This window comes from Hirundo rustica, chromosome 3 (genome assembly GCF_015227805.2).
Source record: "Hirundo rustica isolate bHirRus1 chromosome 3, bHirRus1.pri.v3, whole genome shotgun sequence".
Taxonomy (NCBI): domain Eukaryota; kingdom Metazoa; phylum Chordata; class Aves; order Passeriformes; family Hirundinidae; genus Hirundo; species Hirundo rustica.
In genome coordinates, this window is record NC_053452.1 from 97827456 (window position 1) to 97845490 (window position 18035).

Here is an 18035-nt window from a genome sequence, read left to right on the forward strand (position 1 = left end):
TTATTTATCTGTTATTACAAATATAATATGCTATGGATTGTTACATGGCTCAGATTTTATGATTGATCTAGTTTGTATAGTACAATTTTCTTAGTTATTGCACTATGAGGCCTTTTCTTCTCTCTGTTGTTTAGACTGTGACTTAGCAAGTTGGCTAATATGCAGCACTACTTTTTGGGCTTTTTTTTTTTTTTTGCAAAATTCACTTAAAGGCAGCTTAGCCTAGACCTCTGATGTTTAATTTTCCATGTAAACAATTTTTCTAGATAGCTAAGGGTGATCACAATTGCAAATGTATGGGAATCTTATTCCAAAGGCAAAAATGGAAAGGAATAAGGCTCTTTTCTAGTGTTAATGAATTGAGATGAGGGTCTTTACTCTAGAACTTTCAGAGAACCTGTTCAAAGTTACTGAGGAGGTGCCATGAGCAGGCTTTTAAATTTATATGGCAAAATACAAATTAATTATGTTGTAAAGAAAACTCTGAGTCTGTTTTGTAAGTACAAAACACGTATCTATTTTTAGTAACAGTGAAAATGAAACATATTATGTTTATCTCTGGTATTTGTGAATAATTTCCAAACTGGTTCCCTTATTTCCCAATACTGAATATTTTTAATGTACTCCAAGCTCATTATTTGTGCATAGTTCATTTTAGTATTCATCATTCATGGCTGAGCAATTAGATGCTTACACATTATGGGAATCTAATTTTATTCATTTTAAAAATTGCTTTGCTCAGTCAGAGCTCAGCTAGTATGACCTTTTTAATTGGGAAATAATAGAGAATAAGTTATGACTGGTGCTTAATGCCACCTTTTAATTACTGAATTAAACGTAAGGATATGTAAATGTCATTCTAATTGAAAATCAATCACTGAAATCTTTTTAAATGCCAAATAATATGATCTTTGACAACCAATGAGCGAATTAATTTATTCAGAAATATTATACATCTTCATTATTGTGGAGATGATTATAATACTAATCTGCACTTATGAACTGATACTACTCCTAGCCCTTTCAAAATCCTTTTTAAAATGTCATAACTGTAACTCAAAAATGCTTACTTTAGTATAACTAACTATTTTTGTTAATACTGGAGTGAAAAAACCTTTGCAATCATCCAAAAGTTTTAGACTATACTAAAAATTTTTAAAAAAACAACTTAAATGATGGTTTGCATTTTAAGCAAGTTTTATTAATGCTTTCAGTCTCCTCTAGAGCATTTTTGTACGTAAAAGGGGTTTTTTTTAATTAAAAGAAACTATCCAGATACAAAAATTTTGTGTAAACAAATGTCTAAGCATGAGGCAACATTGAGATTCATGATATATCCAATGCCAGTGAAGTAACACTTCCTTGAAAGAAACAAAAAAAATTCCAAATTTAAGAAGGCACAAGGGTATCATCTTAAAAAGGACTGATAAGGTGTGGCAAGGAAAGACTGGAGACGGGATCTGATGTCTACTCAGGCTGAAGGCAGTGGGCTTTTTGCTAGTAACTGTTTGTCAGCAATGAATGTCATAAGGCTGCTCCATACTACAACAAATCTTGTTCATGTCTTTTCAGAATCTGTCATAAACCTAAGTTAGTGAGCCTTAAAAATGCCTGGAAAGACTTAACTGACTTTCTACTGTAAAGCTTATTCATAAGTTTAACCAGAACTTCTGAGTTTTGTTAATAAAACAGACGTTTTTCCTTTCTAATCTGAAGGTTATCATGGAATTGATGTATAGATAGCAGTGTCTATCAAGTATCAGTGCTAACTAAGATGTGATAGCTTACTAATATTAAATAGCATTAACTAACACTAACATAGTGCTGTGCTGGCACATCACCAGACCCAAATTGAAAGGTGTTGTAAGATAGAAGGATTCTCTACAAAGTTTAAATCGGATGGAGAGGTCAAACAGACCGAATGCTTTTCTATTAGACTGCAATGATTAAACATATAGGCACTGTTGCCTGCACATTTGCTGGAAGTGATATCAGAAGTCATTAATAGCTCTGGTCTAAGCAGTTTTCCAAAAGTTTAGAGTAGTCAGATTCGGCTTTGTTTGTTCTGTGTTGCGTTTTGCAAGGGTTGGTTTTCAAGAATATATTAATTTTGTAGAAGAGTGACTTGAAATGTGAAAGGCCTTCAGTTAAAGTCTAGCTGACAGATGTGACGCTGATTTACAGTCAGATGTTTTTGACCAGTTTCAAACACAGTAGTATAAAGCAGTACCAGTGCTGTCAGGTGAGTGTCTTCCCAGCCAAAAATACCTGCATAAAATATTATTTTAATTAAAGAATTTACAGTGATGGTTGTCCTCTCAAAAATTATACTTTTTTTTTTCAGTCTAAAACTTATATGTGCAGTTGGCAAGGGGATACCCTGTGTTTCACAGTTGACTTTGCTCTAGGATTTACCTGTTTTGACAGTAAAACGAAGGTAAGAGCAAAAGAAAAGGAAAGCATAACTCTGTATTTTTTACAGTTATTGAAGTTATCATCTATTGCATTTTCTTTATGCTTATATCCAGTATTTATTCCTCTAATATAAGGTACTATTATTTATTTAGCCCTTCTGAAATGTAACCAGTTTGGGACTTGAAAGGGGTGATTGTATTTGTATAGCATGTAAAGATGCATTTTGGAGAAAGATATAAAAAAGTAACTTCTTTTTCAAGTAATAAAAACAAAGGGAGGTTATATTTAGCAGAGAACTTGGTTTGTTAGAATGAAGAAACTTCAATATTTATAAAAGATTACAAGTCATGAAAAAAAAATGAAATGTCACCTGATTCTATTTGTTTTGAAGACAGAGATATAAAATAGTATTAATTATTCTTCCATCATAAGAAATTTAGGTCATGTCTAAAGTAAATAGAATAAAGGCAAATGTTTTTCAAAGTCAGAATCTAAAAGATTACATGCACTTATCTTGCAAAACAATGGCTGTATAGAAAGTGCCTATGGGGAATGGTTAATGATACATGCCAACTTCCAAGCCCTGTCTATAATGCTACTATTTTCTGTATAGTGGTCCTTTAATGTATATTATTCTAAGTGGATTTTTACATTTTTTTGACAGTAGAAGTAAACATTTATACAAAAAAAATGTTTCTGCATTCATAGAACTGTACAGCAGAAGGTCTGTCTTCTCAATTATTTTTTAAAAATTCAGTCAGTCATTCTGAAAAAAGAGGAAAGGCACTGCATTTTGAAATATTGATGCAGGATCTAGTTTTTGCATGTTGGCATTTTGTGAGTTTGGGGCCAAAATGCCCCAAATTTTTAAATCTATTGAAATATTAGTGCAAAGAAACAATGACCAAAATTGCATGAAAATTTAGACTAATTAAGTGTGCATCTCATGAAGCAGGATAAAATTTCAGAAAATACTTTTGTATAGCCTTCTCTCCTTCGGGTGATACTGCATTCTGGAATCCTGCTTTTTGCACAATTGTACACATTTTGCACGTAACCATAAGGTAACTGTAAGAAGTAATCTCTCTAGCCTATAGAAAGGGTTTCTTTTAATTGTGAAGAATGATTGCATGTACTCCCACCTTTAAAATTATAACCTTACTCTATTAATAGGACTTTGTGTCACAGTACCTACCTTCAGTATTGATAATGAGGAGGATTTAGATGAAACGTTGTTTACCTAAGAAGAAACATAGAATAACAGCAGATAGACTGATGCCATTACTAAGTGGTAAAAATTCTGGAGAGCTCAAGTGCATTTCTTCTTCATCTGTGTGAGAGATGGAGGTGTTCTCTGCATCCTTAAGCCTGAGTGAGTCAGTAATGGGTGACTTCTGCAGTTCATCTTACTTCACATAATTGTCACCTGAACTTTACTGTGTTTTCCCATATGCATAGCTATTTCAGAATATTTCCTACCAATGCAAAAAAGATTCTTAAAGTGATCAAGCAATTAACAGTTCATTAGGGACATAGCACTTTTACTGAAGAACCTATTTTTTCTTAGAGTTAATGAAAAACTTATGGTTTTCTATTTATGCAAAGAATGCTCTTATACCCCAGCAGGTGTTCAAAAAGAATTATTTAAAAAAGGGCCAGTCCCCTCTCTATTCTGTGACTCTAAATCTGGATCTCAAATTTTGGGCAACCAGCTCATGTACTCATTGAAAAAGAGTCTTTTTTCACACTTGGAAAAGCAATTTTAAAAGGGCCTTCTTATTACGAATTCTGAAATAAAAAGCACAAGAATTTTTGCTTTGGAGTGTGCAGAATTGACCCTGGCATCCTTCTGAGTTGGGAAAATGAGAGGAAAAACAACAAAAGGCTTGTGGGTCAAGATGAAGGCAGGGAGAGGTCACTCACCAGTGACCATTGGGGGCAAAACAGACTCCACTCAGGCAAATTATTTTCATTTATTGCCAATCAAATCAGAGTATGCTAATGAGAAATAAAAAACAGATCTTAAAACACTTTCCCCCCACCCCTCTCTGCTTCCCCATTTTATTTATCTCCTCCAGCAGCACAGGCAGGTTGGAAATGGGTACTGTAGCCAGTTCACCACATGTGTTCTCTGCCCCTCCTGCCTCCTCAGGAGGAGAACTCCTCACACTCTTCTCCTGCTCCAGCATGGTGTCCCTTCCACAGGAGACAGTCCTCCAGAATTTAGCATGAGTCCTTCCCACGGGCTGCAGCTCTTCATGAACTGCTCCAGTGTGTCCTTCCCACCAGGTGCAGTCCTTCAGAAACAGCACCACCTCCCCCTTCTTCACTGACCATGGCGTCTGCAGGGTTTTTTCTCTCCCACATTCTCACTCGTCTCTCCAGCACAAGAAATATATCTTTAAAGATATTTTCTAGAACAGTTTCTTTTCCTTCATATTCTATTCTAGGCTCTTTATGGGCTTAATTCATTCAGCTTTTATCTTTTTTGGGCCCATCACTGAGATACTTCTGTAGCCTGCATCTGCTTTATATCTCATTGTAGAGATTCTTTTTTTCTTATCGGCTTGGTTGGTTCATCTTCCCCATCCCTTGCTTCCAGCCGCTCTTCCAATATAAAGGGATCCCAAAGTGTGCATTTTCTTCTGTCTTCCAGTCCTCTCTACTTCTCATCTTTCCCATTTGGTGTCAACTGTTGAGAGAGATGATGACTCCAGCAATGCTTATTATTACTAAATTGTTTCTAAGTTCTTGATTCATCTCCACCTTGGCAGTTATATTACATAGCAAACATTCATCTATCCTGTTTTGAGCCAAACTAATTTAAGCTTTGAACACTTTTCAGGTGGTCTAATTAGGCCCTCTGGACCCAGTTAAAATCTGTTTGTAAATGTAAAGTTTAGCACCATTGCAGTGCTATAGCATACTTCAGTTTTTCTTCATCTGTTATCTCTCTAAGAAGGTGGTGACATTTATGTCTGCAGGGAGCCAGGAGATAGATTTTATTTATAGGACATTTCATTTTAAACTGAGAATAGGGTTCTGAGACCAGTGGTAGCACTGCTCTACTTAAAAAAAAATATTTTGAGAAGAGGCCTGTTGGAAAATGGAACACAGCAAACTTTTTTCCATGTGTGCTTTTGAAATAACTTGCCAAGTATTTAAATTGTGCTTCTTCAGCAGTGTCCAGGCACTGAAGCACATTTCAACATGTGCAGAGAATTTTCATTAAGATTATAGGCATTAAAGGAAACATCAGCAGGAAGTCCGGGTGCAAGTTGTTACCTTGTGGGTTTTTGTAATTATACATTTTCAGGTGATGAATAGAAAACATTAGAATAAATACCGAAAATTATCTTGATTTCAAGAATGATTTCCCAATTTTTGTTTTTACTAAATGTCTCCATAAATATTAGAGCACATCTGTCATATCTAGAATTTGCCAACACTAGTAAGATGCCATGCATAAACCTGTGGGAGACCATGAAGCTTAGAAGTCATATATTTTACAAACCATTATGTAATGTAGGACACATTTTTGTGGTTTCTGAGACTACATTCAATAATAATAATATTTTTGCATTTCTGTAGCTTTTTTGAGAACTTCAAGCCGCATTTCACGCTTCAGTAAGTTTAGCTTTGCAATGTCTGTGTAAGTCACAATTATCTACATTATGCAAATGACCCAGCTGAAATATGGAAGATCAAGTTATGACATGGAACTGTGTTCATACTGAAACTGATCCTCATGGATCTTTATGGAATTAAGCTTTTGCCATGTTTATGCTATGTAGGCAATTGAAACACATATCAGAGAATTTCAAAATAGTTTAATTAGTGAATTTTAATATTGCATCTTTTGCTTTCACAAAGGGTACAGAATTGTTAATTTTAATTTCTCTGCAAAGAGCCTGTTATCATGCACTGCATTACTGCTGTACTGCTTTATTTTAGTACACAAATATTGATAATCATTCTATACTTCTATGTAAAAACATGTAGGAGAGTCCTTAATCAAATTTCTTTTTCTTTAGAATGTGCTATGGAGGTTTAAATTTTCTCAGCTCAAAGGCTCATCAGATGATGGGAAAACAAAAGTAAAGCTGCTTTTTCAAAATCTAGACACCAAACAAATTGAGACTAAGGTAAGCAACATCCTCTTTTTCAATTTAGTTAAACATGACATAAAATTACTGTCAAGGCATCAGAAATTCCATTTACTGGGACATGCATATGGTGAACACATCACAGCTTATCCTTTTTTGCTGATTCTTTAGAAGCTCCACAATAAGTGGAGTTTATTTGATGTTATACCCATAGATTACATTGAAGCAACGTAATACCCATAGACTTTTTGCGCTATTTCTCCAAACCTGTTATTAAGTTGTGTTATGATGGCATTTTACTCTCTCAAAAAGATAAATTCTCTGATGTTATTCTGTCAACCTATAGTAGATAGAATCTCTAAAAACTGCATTTAAAAAAGATAAAATAAAATTTGATCCCAAGCTTGCTGTTGAATAAAGAAATAGACAGTTTTTCAGTTATGTGCTTTTAAAAAGAAGGAGAACTTTGGTATGATATGACATATAAGAGTGTGGTTCAACTGGATTTTGGTTGACAAAAGCCAGTGAAACAACAGAAAATTATCTGAAGACCTATGAAAGTTTCAAATACTCTTTCCTGGATTTGGAAGGTTAAAGTAACTTATAAAGTGATATTTTTCTAGAGTGACCATAGACAAAATGTATCTATTACCTATCCTTCTAATGTTTAAAAAATTGTAAGGAAGAAGGCCATAACCTTCCTTATTTATCATCAAGTTACAGTACATGCAATATATCTTCCTTTATACATCTGTATTGGTAAATTATTCAGGATTTCATTGACAAGCTTGACCTGAGTTGCCTCTTGGCTCTACTGCAAAAGATATTACAATATCTGTTACAAAAGGTACAACATATAATAATTTGTCTAGTAGCAGGGTATTGCCATTTCATTTCTCACAGTAGTCCTTGAAGACAGAAAGGGACTACTATCTTCATTTTATAAGTGATCATCGGTTGCAGAGAGCTTACTTCTTCCAGGTCAGACAGGAAGATTGTACTCATGCATAAACTGCTTTATGTATCTCTGTGCATTAAATCATTATATAGTCCCTGTTGTGTGATTACCCAAGGGCTGCAATTCCATTGTCTATAATGGAATTCTATTACTTTAATACTGCATCATTCCTCTTTCTGTTGCGTTAAACTGTCACGGTCGGGTGGTGAAGGTGCCGCAACCTTCCTCACTAGAAGCGTCTTTACAAAGACCCCCTAGATTGATGGAGGCACAGGCACTCTCAGGCAGAGAGTGATTCAGCTCTTTGTGCACTCTTAGGTGCAAAGTGATTTTCTCTCCAGTGCATCACTCTCAAGTGCAAAGTGATTTGCTCTTTGAGGAGCTGCCTAAACAGCAGAGCCGCATTTGCCACCCCAGGTGATGCAGGAGTAAGAGCAAGACAGGGTCTTTCTGATCTCCAGGAAAGCTTCTTTATTCCACAGGTCTGGAGCAGGAAAGAGCCTGAGAGCGCCAGGCGAGTGGGATTATATAGGGTAGCTAGGGGTGGGGTTTCACAACTTGGCCAATGGGGAGAGGAATTGGGAAAGGGACCAATCAGGGGGAGGATCCAAAACGGACCAATCGGCTGGGGTAAAAGAGAACCAATACGGTATAACTGATTGGCACATTTCTTCACCGTAACATAGAGAGCTCTTTGCCAGGGCTTCTACTTTAGGGGGTTGTGTTTATATTCTGTCTGGTCTAACTGCTCCCTTTTTAAGGGGGCATGTTTATATTATTATCTGGCTTCTCTCCTGAGGAGTATGTTTGTATTAACACTGTCTGGCTTAACAGCCTCCCCAGTAAACAATCTGATTTTTAAAATTTTATTTTTTTTATTATTATTATTGTGCAAATTAGATTGGTTTTCATTGGTTTTACCTGATTTCAGTCTTTAGATAAAAAAACTGTAAATCTTAGCATTTTTATGAAAATTTGATTTTCTGAAAAATTATTATAAATGAGTCCTTATGATACTTTAGCAGTAGATTTTGTTCAGGAGACAGATTTGTTCAAATATTAAAAATTATTCTTTCACATAGCTCTAATGAAAACATAATTGGCAAAATTCACAAGATTTGTGAGGTACATTGAAAGTATCAAATGGAAATTGATAAGTTATTGGTTCATAGAAAATTCTTAATATCTATGTACCTAAATGTACATATGTGTTGTAAATGGTGGAGGATCCAAAAAAAAAGCTCATTAAAGGCCAGAGGAAAGGCTGATACTCAGTAGCTGAGCATTTATCAGCATTTCAGTGATTACACCTTTTACAACTGCCTCTGCAAAGAGCAATGTACCCACTAGAATTTCACATTAAATGAGACTGGGACACTGCTGTACAGCCTCTCCACTTTAGATTACTGGTATATGTAATCAAGTATATAATATATACCACCACCTAAATGGTATAATTTCTTAGACTTGAGAGTTACAGGTTGGCTGAAAAATGCCCAGCACTAATACCCATAGTACAATCCAGTATTTTCCTCTGTTTATTGCACTGAAAGAGATTTCATAGGGCCAGATGGTGCTGTACAGTGAAATGCAGCCAATAAAGAGAATAAAAAATGTTATCAAATAATAGAAGTTGCATTTTTCCCAGGTGAATGAGCCCCTATACACGAAAGAAAGCTTGATGCAGATGACTTATGATCCCTTGGCAGAAAACAGAGGGTCAAGGTTGCAAAAGAATTTTCCAGACTATGTCTAATTGTATATTATTATGAATTCTTGGGGATAAAAAAATCACATTTGGGGATTCTGGTTTTGTGTCTTGTTCGCTAGCTAGATGTGATGTTGCTTCTTCTATTTTGGCTTCTAAATTTTAAGCCAAGTTCTTCCTGTGCATTTTACTTTTAGATGAACAATACATTCCTCCATTTAGAAAGTTTTCTGTTGAAAGGAGATAATAAGGAAAAGACTCCTGTCAGTTGTTTCTCCTTCAGGTTTTTCATAATCCCTAAAACTTTGTATAGTTTCCCACTTCTGTAATTCCCTGAACCTACCCTGCCTTTAGTATTGAGAAATTACAAGTACTCTTAATAATAATAGATATTCTTTACCCAAATTTTCAAGGTTGCTCTAAAAAAGAAAAAAAATATTAATACTTCCAGGTTGTGTTGATGCTTTATTTCCCTTTGCTAAACAAAGCTGTATATCTGGAAGTTAAGACTTTCTTCTCAAGCATATTTTAATTGAGCATTTCCCTTTTCATCTTACTTAGTATCAAATATTTTTTGAAGCAAGATAAGAAATCATTGTCATCTATGTGAGCCATATTGAAGTTTCATCATATATCCATGATGTGGCAACCTGCTATACTTGCTGAGATGCAGAACCAAATTTAGAATTTTGGTTTCCATTTTGACTTCAGTGTTGTCTGGAGCTAAAATATGTGTATCTCTGTTCGGGCTTTTAACCCGGGGAAAAACAAACAAACAAAACAACAACAACAACCAAAACCAACCAACCAACCAAACAAACAAAATGAAACAAAAAAAAAACCCCACACAAAAAACCAGAACAACTGAAAAAAACCAACACAGTCTGATTGGAAAACATGTCTTGAACAATACAGTGGTAATAGTTCTATTCTGGTCAACAAATAACATGCACTGGGACTTAACAATGTCCTTAAAATCATGAAATGTGCAGGGCACAATAACACTATCTGTCAGCATCTCCATTATTTGCCTTTTATGTGATACAGGCTCATGTCTTGTTCAAATAGTGATTCAACAGCTCTGAGAAGTTCTCAACAAAATTGTGTGCATGGTAATAATGCAACAGGCCTGTCAAGCTCTTTATGATGTGTAATGAAGCTACCTCTCCTAGTGGGTGGATAATAAGAGCATATATTTTTCTTCCTTGGCTATGCACATACAGTGAAGGAGGTCAGTGCAGTGTGCTCATGTTTTATATTTTCAGTACCAGCAGGAAGTTTTGCAGTCTTGTCCTCCCACTGCTTTAATCCAATCTTTTGTGTTCTTCTCTCAGTGTATTCCTTCTAGTGCCTTTGTTGTACTTAATCTACTTGTTACAGTACATACAGTAAACTGAAATAACTTTGGTTATTGAAATATTAGACATGCACAGATTCTCCTTAAAAACTGACAATCTCAATTAAAGAAAAAAAGAGGCAGAAAAACTCAGATAAGGAAAGCAAACATAATGGTGCTGTTAGATGGTAAAGCACAAATAAAATGCTGAGTTACTGATTTGGCTGACTGAGTACAGACAGAAATGTTACTCAAAAAAAAAAAAATAAACTGTCAGACCAATGTATTGGTTTGAATGAATTGTCATTAGAGTTATTTTCTAGGAAGAATTCATATTACATTCCAGAGCTAAAGAGGCTAAATTTTCACCTATAAAACTGTATTCAAGATAGCAAAGAGTTATTGTGTCCCAGTCTTCAGACTATGCAACTTCTACATTACCCCAAGTCAGAAGGCCATCATTACCTTTTACTAATCATATTTTCAAACACCCAGTCCTCTTCCCCTTTCCCTGCTGTAACCTACACGCAAGCAAATTCCTATCCCAGCTGATCCTTAGATATGTGTGGCTATTCCTCATTATCCGTGCCCGACTAGCTGGCTGCAGGATTGCAAAGGCAGCCAGCACAGGCATCAAACATCCTTCAGACACAAAGCTCCACATGCTTACCCCATTAGTGGTCTTCTGAATCAAATACTGCTGTGATAAGCTTCATTTCTGGAAGGTCCTGGTGCACGAGGCCTCAGATGAGCCCCACTTTTCTGATGCCACCATAGGTGGCTGCATCTAACTTAGGTCTGCAAGACATTTCCAGAGCTCTGCTCCTGGTTTATGATCCCAGAGGATTGCTCATCCCTGCACAAACCTAACATAAAATGGTGAAGATGTGAGAGACAAGAGTGGACCAGCTGGTAAACTGCATGAGGAGTGCTTATATGTCACACATTTTGCTTTTCAGCTCTGTGATAACTTTTAAAATAATCCAAAATAATCCAAAAATGAGGGAATTGAAGTATTAACTGCAGAAAATAGTGTTGTTGTCACATAAAGTTTAGTGTTACTGCTAGTCTTCCACCTCTCTGTAGATTATATCTTACAGAAACACGAGCATATTAGTATTCAAAAGGTTATTCACAACCGATTAGATTACTTCTCTCAGATACAGAGGAGGGGTTACTGCACTTTGATCCATGCTCTGAACTGTGATGGAAACAGAGAGGAATCTGCAGTTGGGGCATTGGGAAAGACTGACTCACAGTGATGAGATACTCTGGTCTTTGCCCATTCCTAAACCCAAAGCTCTCCAAATAATGTTGTTAGAGCAGTCTGAAATCCTGTCTACAGTCTGTGTTAGGTTACCTCTGTTTGGTTATCTCCATAAATATTTATATATTGGAAGTGCATAAAGCCGGAGTCGAGAAATGCGAACTCTGTAAAGGGCTCCCTTCTCTCTGTTTGGTTGTGTTTGGTTACTGTGTTGAGTGTCAGAACCTAAGGTGAAATTGGTGGGTGATTTCAGTTGATTTTGGAGCAAATCTAAGATAAATTGAAATGGTCATATTTTTTTATTTCTTGGTTTTGAAGATGGAATTTCAGTAGATGTAAAACATTTGATGGAGCCAAAACTTATGTATTGAGGCCTGTATTATTTCATATCTCATATCTCATAACAATCATGGCTGTGTACATTAGTTTAGTTTTATAAAACTTAGATAAGGAGATTTAAATAGTGGCATTGTAGGGGTTTTTCTCTAGAAGGGTTTATATTAATTTATATTAATATTTCAAGTCAATATCTGCTGTCAATAAAATTAATTCTAAGAAACCTCCTCCCATATTTGCTCCTCAAATTTCAGTTAAATGTAATTTAAAATAGAAAAAAACAGGAGCTTTTTGCCCCCAGAATTTATGACAAAGATGACATGGGCTTAAATACATTTACGCTTTCCTCTGCTCCACTGTGGCTTCTCCATCAGTTTCAGTTCCTTCAGGGGTGTTACCTGCTCTGCCATGGAGCACATCCTACTTCACTGGCCTTGTTACCTTTTTGAGAAACTTTCTGCCCTTTCTTACAACTGTTTACCCTGATGTACCTCTGCCTCACTGTGGGGCTCAGCTGTACCCAGCAGTGCATTAGTTGGACCCACCTAGAACATGCTGTATGTGAACACAGGGCAGCCCTGGACTCTCCTTGAAGAGGCTGTGCTTGCAGGTCCCTCCATTCCCAAAATTTTCCCAGTTGTGCCCCAAACAGTGTCTCAAAATCATGCCCCGCAAATACTAGTGAACAATTTCTTAGTAGTAGGATGACTTGTGCCTAGTAAATACCTGGCCTTGGATAACAAAATGATGTGATGGTGAGGTTTTCTGGCAGAGTTTGAATTCCAAATATATTGGGTCAATTTTGTTTAGAGCACACTGTGAAGTTTTCTGTTACAGAAAAAGCAGAAGTCCAGTGCTTTGCTTATTGCCTAAAAACAAGCATAGGGAGTGTGTCTCAACAAACAACTAGATAGCCAGTGGATTGTTGAAAATTGTCTCAGGTGTTCCCACAAAATATTTAACAGCTGCAGACTTTGAGCATAGTGGTATTACTTGAATTGAACATGTTTTTTTACATTACATTAATTATATTATATTACATTACATTAATTGTATTATATTATATTATATTATATTATATTATATTATATTATATTATATTATATTTACATATCATTGTGTTGGACCATCACTCTGTTAGTCTGGGTTCATAGGGAAAAAGAAAGTTAAATTGTGCACAGAAGATGGAATATGTTGTAAAAAGTCAAACAAATCTGAGAACTGTTTAGGAATAATTCTCTCTTTCTTTGTGAATCAGTGTGTATGAATTTCATACCCAGCCATGTTTGTTTCTATCATTAAGGAGTGGTGTGACTTCACCTTATCTTTCACCCTGCCTCTGGCTTCTCATCTCTCCTTCAGAGGCTGACAAAAGATGTGATTTCCTCAGCCTGCCCTCCTTAATACTGCCTTAATTTGTCCAATACTTTAATAATGTTCAATAAGGCCAAGTGTTGAGCCCTGCCCTTGGGTCACAAAAACCCCCTGTGGTGCTACAGGCTGGGGGCAGTGTAGCTGGAAAGGTGCCCAGAGGAAAAGGACCTGGGGGTGCTGGTTGACAGCAACTGAACATGAGCCAGAGTGTGCCCAGGTGGCCAGGAAGGCTCATGGCATCCTGGCCTGAATCAGCAATAGTGTGGCCAGCGGGACCAAGGCAGTGATTATCCCCTGTACTTGGTACTGGTGAGGGCATACCTTGAGTGCTGTGTCCGGTTCTGGGCCCTTCACTTCAAGAAAGGCAACAGAGTTGGTGAAGGATTGAATGGGCATGTCATTTGAGGAGTGGCTGAAGGAGCTGGGGATTTTAACCTGGAGAAAAGGAGTCTCGGGGAAGGTCTTACCACTCTCTACAACTGCCTTGAAACAAGTTACAAATGATAGGATGAAAGGAAGTGGTCTCAGCTTGTGCCAGGATATTAGACTTGATATTAAGAAAAATTTCTTCACCAAAAGGGTTGTCAAGCATTGGAACAGGCTGCATGGGGAAGTGGTTGAGTCACCATCTCAGGAGATATTTCAAGTGTAAATGTGGCATGGTTTACTGGTAGACTTGGCAGTGCTGGGTTAATAATTGGATTCAGTGATCTTCAAGATCTTTTCCAGCCTGAATTATTCTGTTGCAATATTTGAATGTTCTTGCAAGTTGACTGATTTCATTGTCCAAGTTGAGTACAACGTGAAAAATAAAGTAGCACAGAGTGAAAACTAAATTGACACCTGGCACTGCCCATGAACAAGGTATGGATATACAGTTTTTATTCTTACCAATTTTAATTTTACAGTTTCCTATACAAATTCAATTTTCATTAAGGCCATTATTTTTTTCTAACTAGTCTGCTCTGTATTCATGTAAAATGTTTATAAACCTAAATTGAATTCAAATTTTCTCCCTTTTTTTCTCTTACTTCTTTTAGGAACTTGAATTTCAGGATCTGACGGCAGTGTTACACTGTATTCACTCCTTTATAGCAGCAAAAGTGGCATCTGTGGATCCAGTATTCATAGACAGTCAGAGTATTGCAAGAAAATATATGTACAGTAACTGATACTAGATTACATGTTGTGATTATGGAAAATAAATTATTTTCTTAACAAAAGTAGTTATTTCATTCACAATATTGCAACTTCGTGATTTTATAAGAAGCCTATAGTTGTGTTATCTGTAATGTTAAGAGTTTTCACAATCTGATAATTATTTTGAATCTATGACTTAAAAAAATACTGTCAGTTTGTCATCTTCAGTATTAATCTAAAATTCTAAGTGAATATTCATTCAGAAATATTTTTGGAGTCATTTTGATTTCTGCCCTCATGATGATACATTCTCCCCCTTATTAGACAGTAATGTGGAGTGACATTTGAAAAGTGTACATCCAAAATTTGGCCTATAAAGCTGTTTTGAAAAGTGTTGGGTATACAGACAATTACTACAATCTTCACTGTAGAAAATAACTAATTATTGAAGACACTGCTGTAGGAATTGAATTTTCACCTTCCTTCTGTATGTTTGAAAAATTGTAGTTCTTTGGTTGGGTTCTTTCAAGGCCTGAGATTTTAGCTCTTGCAAAACACTAAATGCTCTATTTCAGATGTAGGAGCACAGTTAAGTAGATGCTCAGTAGCCCCAGTGAATGTGCAAGGTAATGTTAAGTGTGTATTTAAGCATCATGGCAGATCAGCTGTGAAGAGCTTTAGACTCAGCTGAGAAGCCTGACTACAGACCCTTAGTTTCAAGAAAATTGCCATAGGGTTTTCTTATCTTTTAATAAAGCTTCCATGGCCTGTTTATTTGTTCATTTGTAGATTGACTTGACACCATCCTTTGATGTAATGCTCTGTATGCTTGGGAACAGCTTTTATTTGGAGGAACATGCTTCCAAAATAAGATGAACATGACAAAACAAATATTTTGGGGACATCTGCCTTTCTTTTTCCTGTAGCTTTAACCTTAACTTATATTCAAGTATAGTGGATTTTGTCCTTGCTGAGGAAACAATATTGTTTTACTTTTGATATATGCCTAACCTTTCTTCTGAAATCATAATCTTAAACACACAGATAATGCTTCCTGCCATTGAAAAAAAAGATTTAAAAGGAAGATATTTTAGTCTTAGGGCATATTCCCTGTAAGTCACCCCAAATATTGCAAGTTCTTGTGAGAGAAGATTTGGGTTTCTTCATTTGTACTTTTGAGGCAGCATCAAGAAAATAAAACTATCAAAATCAAACACGTAGGATAACTTAAGTAGATGCCGTGGATAAGGAATGAATTCATCAAAGTTCTCTCTAAATTTTAGGAGTCTTGTCAGGTGTCCTGCTAAAGTTATAGCCTAAGGTTACTGTATCCTAAGGAAAAGAGGTTAGAGCCTTAAAAGGTCTCAAGTGAGGAGTGTTTTTACATAAACTCTGTGCTTAAGTTTAGTCACCTAAATTCTCTCCTTCAGGTCTTAAGCTGTCTCGGCAGACTGCAGTGGAGCACGCACTTCAAACGGATACTTTTCTGTCCACCTAAAGCTTGGGCACAGAGTAAGTGTCTAATGCAGGTGATTTAATCCTGCCAGGAGGATTACTTGTTTCTAAGTTATTCGTAGAGAAATTAATTTGAACAGTGCAGACTCTGCTTGTAATTCCAGTGTTGTTTTAAGTTTCCGGTGTTGCTTGCAATGAGGCATAGTAGGACTGCTAACTCCGGGTAAAAAAATATTTAGCAAATGTGATAAATATTTTTTGTAGAAATTACTTTGCTGCTATAGACTCCAGGACAGTGTGGATGAATGTAGACAAGAAATCTCTGAAGTTCGGTTTTAGAAGATGAGGTTTATTGTAAGGTATATGAGGCCTTGCTCTGAGCTGCCAGGCTGCAGCTCGTGGCAAGGCCTAGGGAGGTGGGGGAAGGGAGAGATAGGGAGAGAAAATTCCAAGAGAGGAAAGTCCTCGGGGAAGGGTGCCAGGCAGAGAGGGAAAGGGGTAGGAGCTAAGAGCAAAGAGACCAACCCACCCTCGCAGCCCCCTGATAAGGGGTCTCGAGGTGGGCTGGAACAAGCCTTGTGCCAATGGGGTTACAGATACCTGATACTTCAGGGGAGGGGTACAGGTGTGGGATGAACCATACATTGGGGGGTGAGACAGAACATTCCATTTGACCTCTGGGTCTGGCTGCAGGTAACCTTCAGCTGGTCATATAACTGTTTTCCCAGACATCCAGTAACTCTCAAACATCAAAACTTGCTTTCAAGTCTATCTCACTTACAGGTTTCACATTCTCAGAATCTAAGCAGTCATATTTATAGGGCTTTCTGGCTTCATCCTCCCCAACAATTTTTATTATTTTAAAATAAATCTTTGTAGCCATTATTGTATTTTCAACATATGCAATCTCAATTTTATAGTAACTTTATTTCAATAAAATAATTTTAAAACAAAAATAAATTTTAATTAATTTTAAAACAAAAATTAATTTAAAAACTTTTCTTTCTCAAACATTCATTTATTGAAAAGGTTTAATATACTTCTCAACCTTCCTTTTTATTTTCAGCTCATTGTATTTACTGAGGTTTTAACATTCAAAAATTACAGCATTAACATTAGAATATCTTTCTTACAGCCTATTCTCAATTCAGTTTACTAGCATGAACGGTTTAGAAGCATCACGGTTTCAGTTGGATGAAGCATTATGGAACTTACTCAGTTTTGTTTTTCTAATATTTTTTCATAGACAAGAGTTACAGCTCTTTTTCTGTAGCTAACATGGTAGTTACAGTAGAAAACTGTACTAGCTAGTACTGAACTGGTACTACAGTCAGACATCTACACTTAATGTTTTAAGAATCATGTGATTAATAAACTAACATATCTCCCCAAATACTGTAATAAAACCTTAAAATAAATTAGGCCTAATTTATTAAATAATTTTTCATTCCTCCCAATAAAAAGTTCTGCAATTCAAAATGAGTATTACTGATTTTTTTTTCCAGAGCAGTTGAATATTGCACTTTTTTTCATTAGCACTTTCAAATCTCTTATATGAAGTAACTCATGCTGATTTTAAGTAATTTTGTTATTTGTTTAATGGAATTTCTAAATTCTTTTAGTCTTTTGATGAGCTACTGTATTTGCAAGACAGTAGTTTTCTTCTGTATGACCAAATCAATCTCAAGGAATATTAGAGAAAAAATTCTTATAAATTCACCCCATGAAATTTAGCATTGTATTTTACATATAATTCTCCAAACATTTCTTTTATGAGGAACTTGAAGATCCCTATTAGCTTACTTGCTTTTTCCTTTCCTTCACATTCTGCAACAGTCTCAAGGCAGGGACTAAGGGCCAGATTTTGAGGAAGTTGCCAGAGCCAGGGAAAAGCTAATGGATTGCTAGTTACTCAGCTATTATGTGGGCTGTGTGGGACT

The 18035-nt window shown here is 36.1% G+C and overlaps 1 protein-coding gene across 1 annotated transcript in view; it reads left to right on the forward strand.

The window, feature by feature from the left end:
• The window catches only part of SNTG2 (syntrophin gamma 2), a 145850-nt gene extending 131178 nt beyond the window's left edge, over positions 1-14672 (forward strand). The window contains exons 17-19 of the mRNA XM_040058173.1: positions 2345-2437; positions 6450-6560; positions 14541-14672. Coding sequence (XP_039914107.1) covers positions 2345-2437; positions 6450-6560; positions 14541-14672 — 336 coding nt within the window. The remainder of the gene's footprint in view (positions 1-2344; positions 2438-6449; positions 6561-14540) is intronic.
• The last annotated feature ends 3363 nt before the right edge of the window (positions 14673-18035 follow it).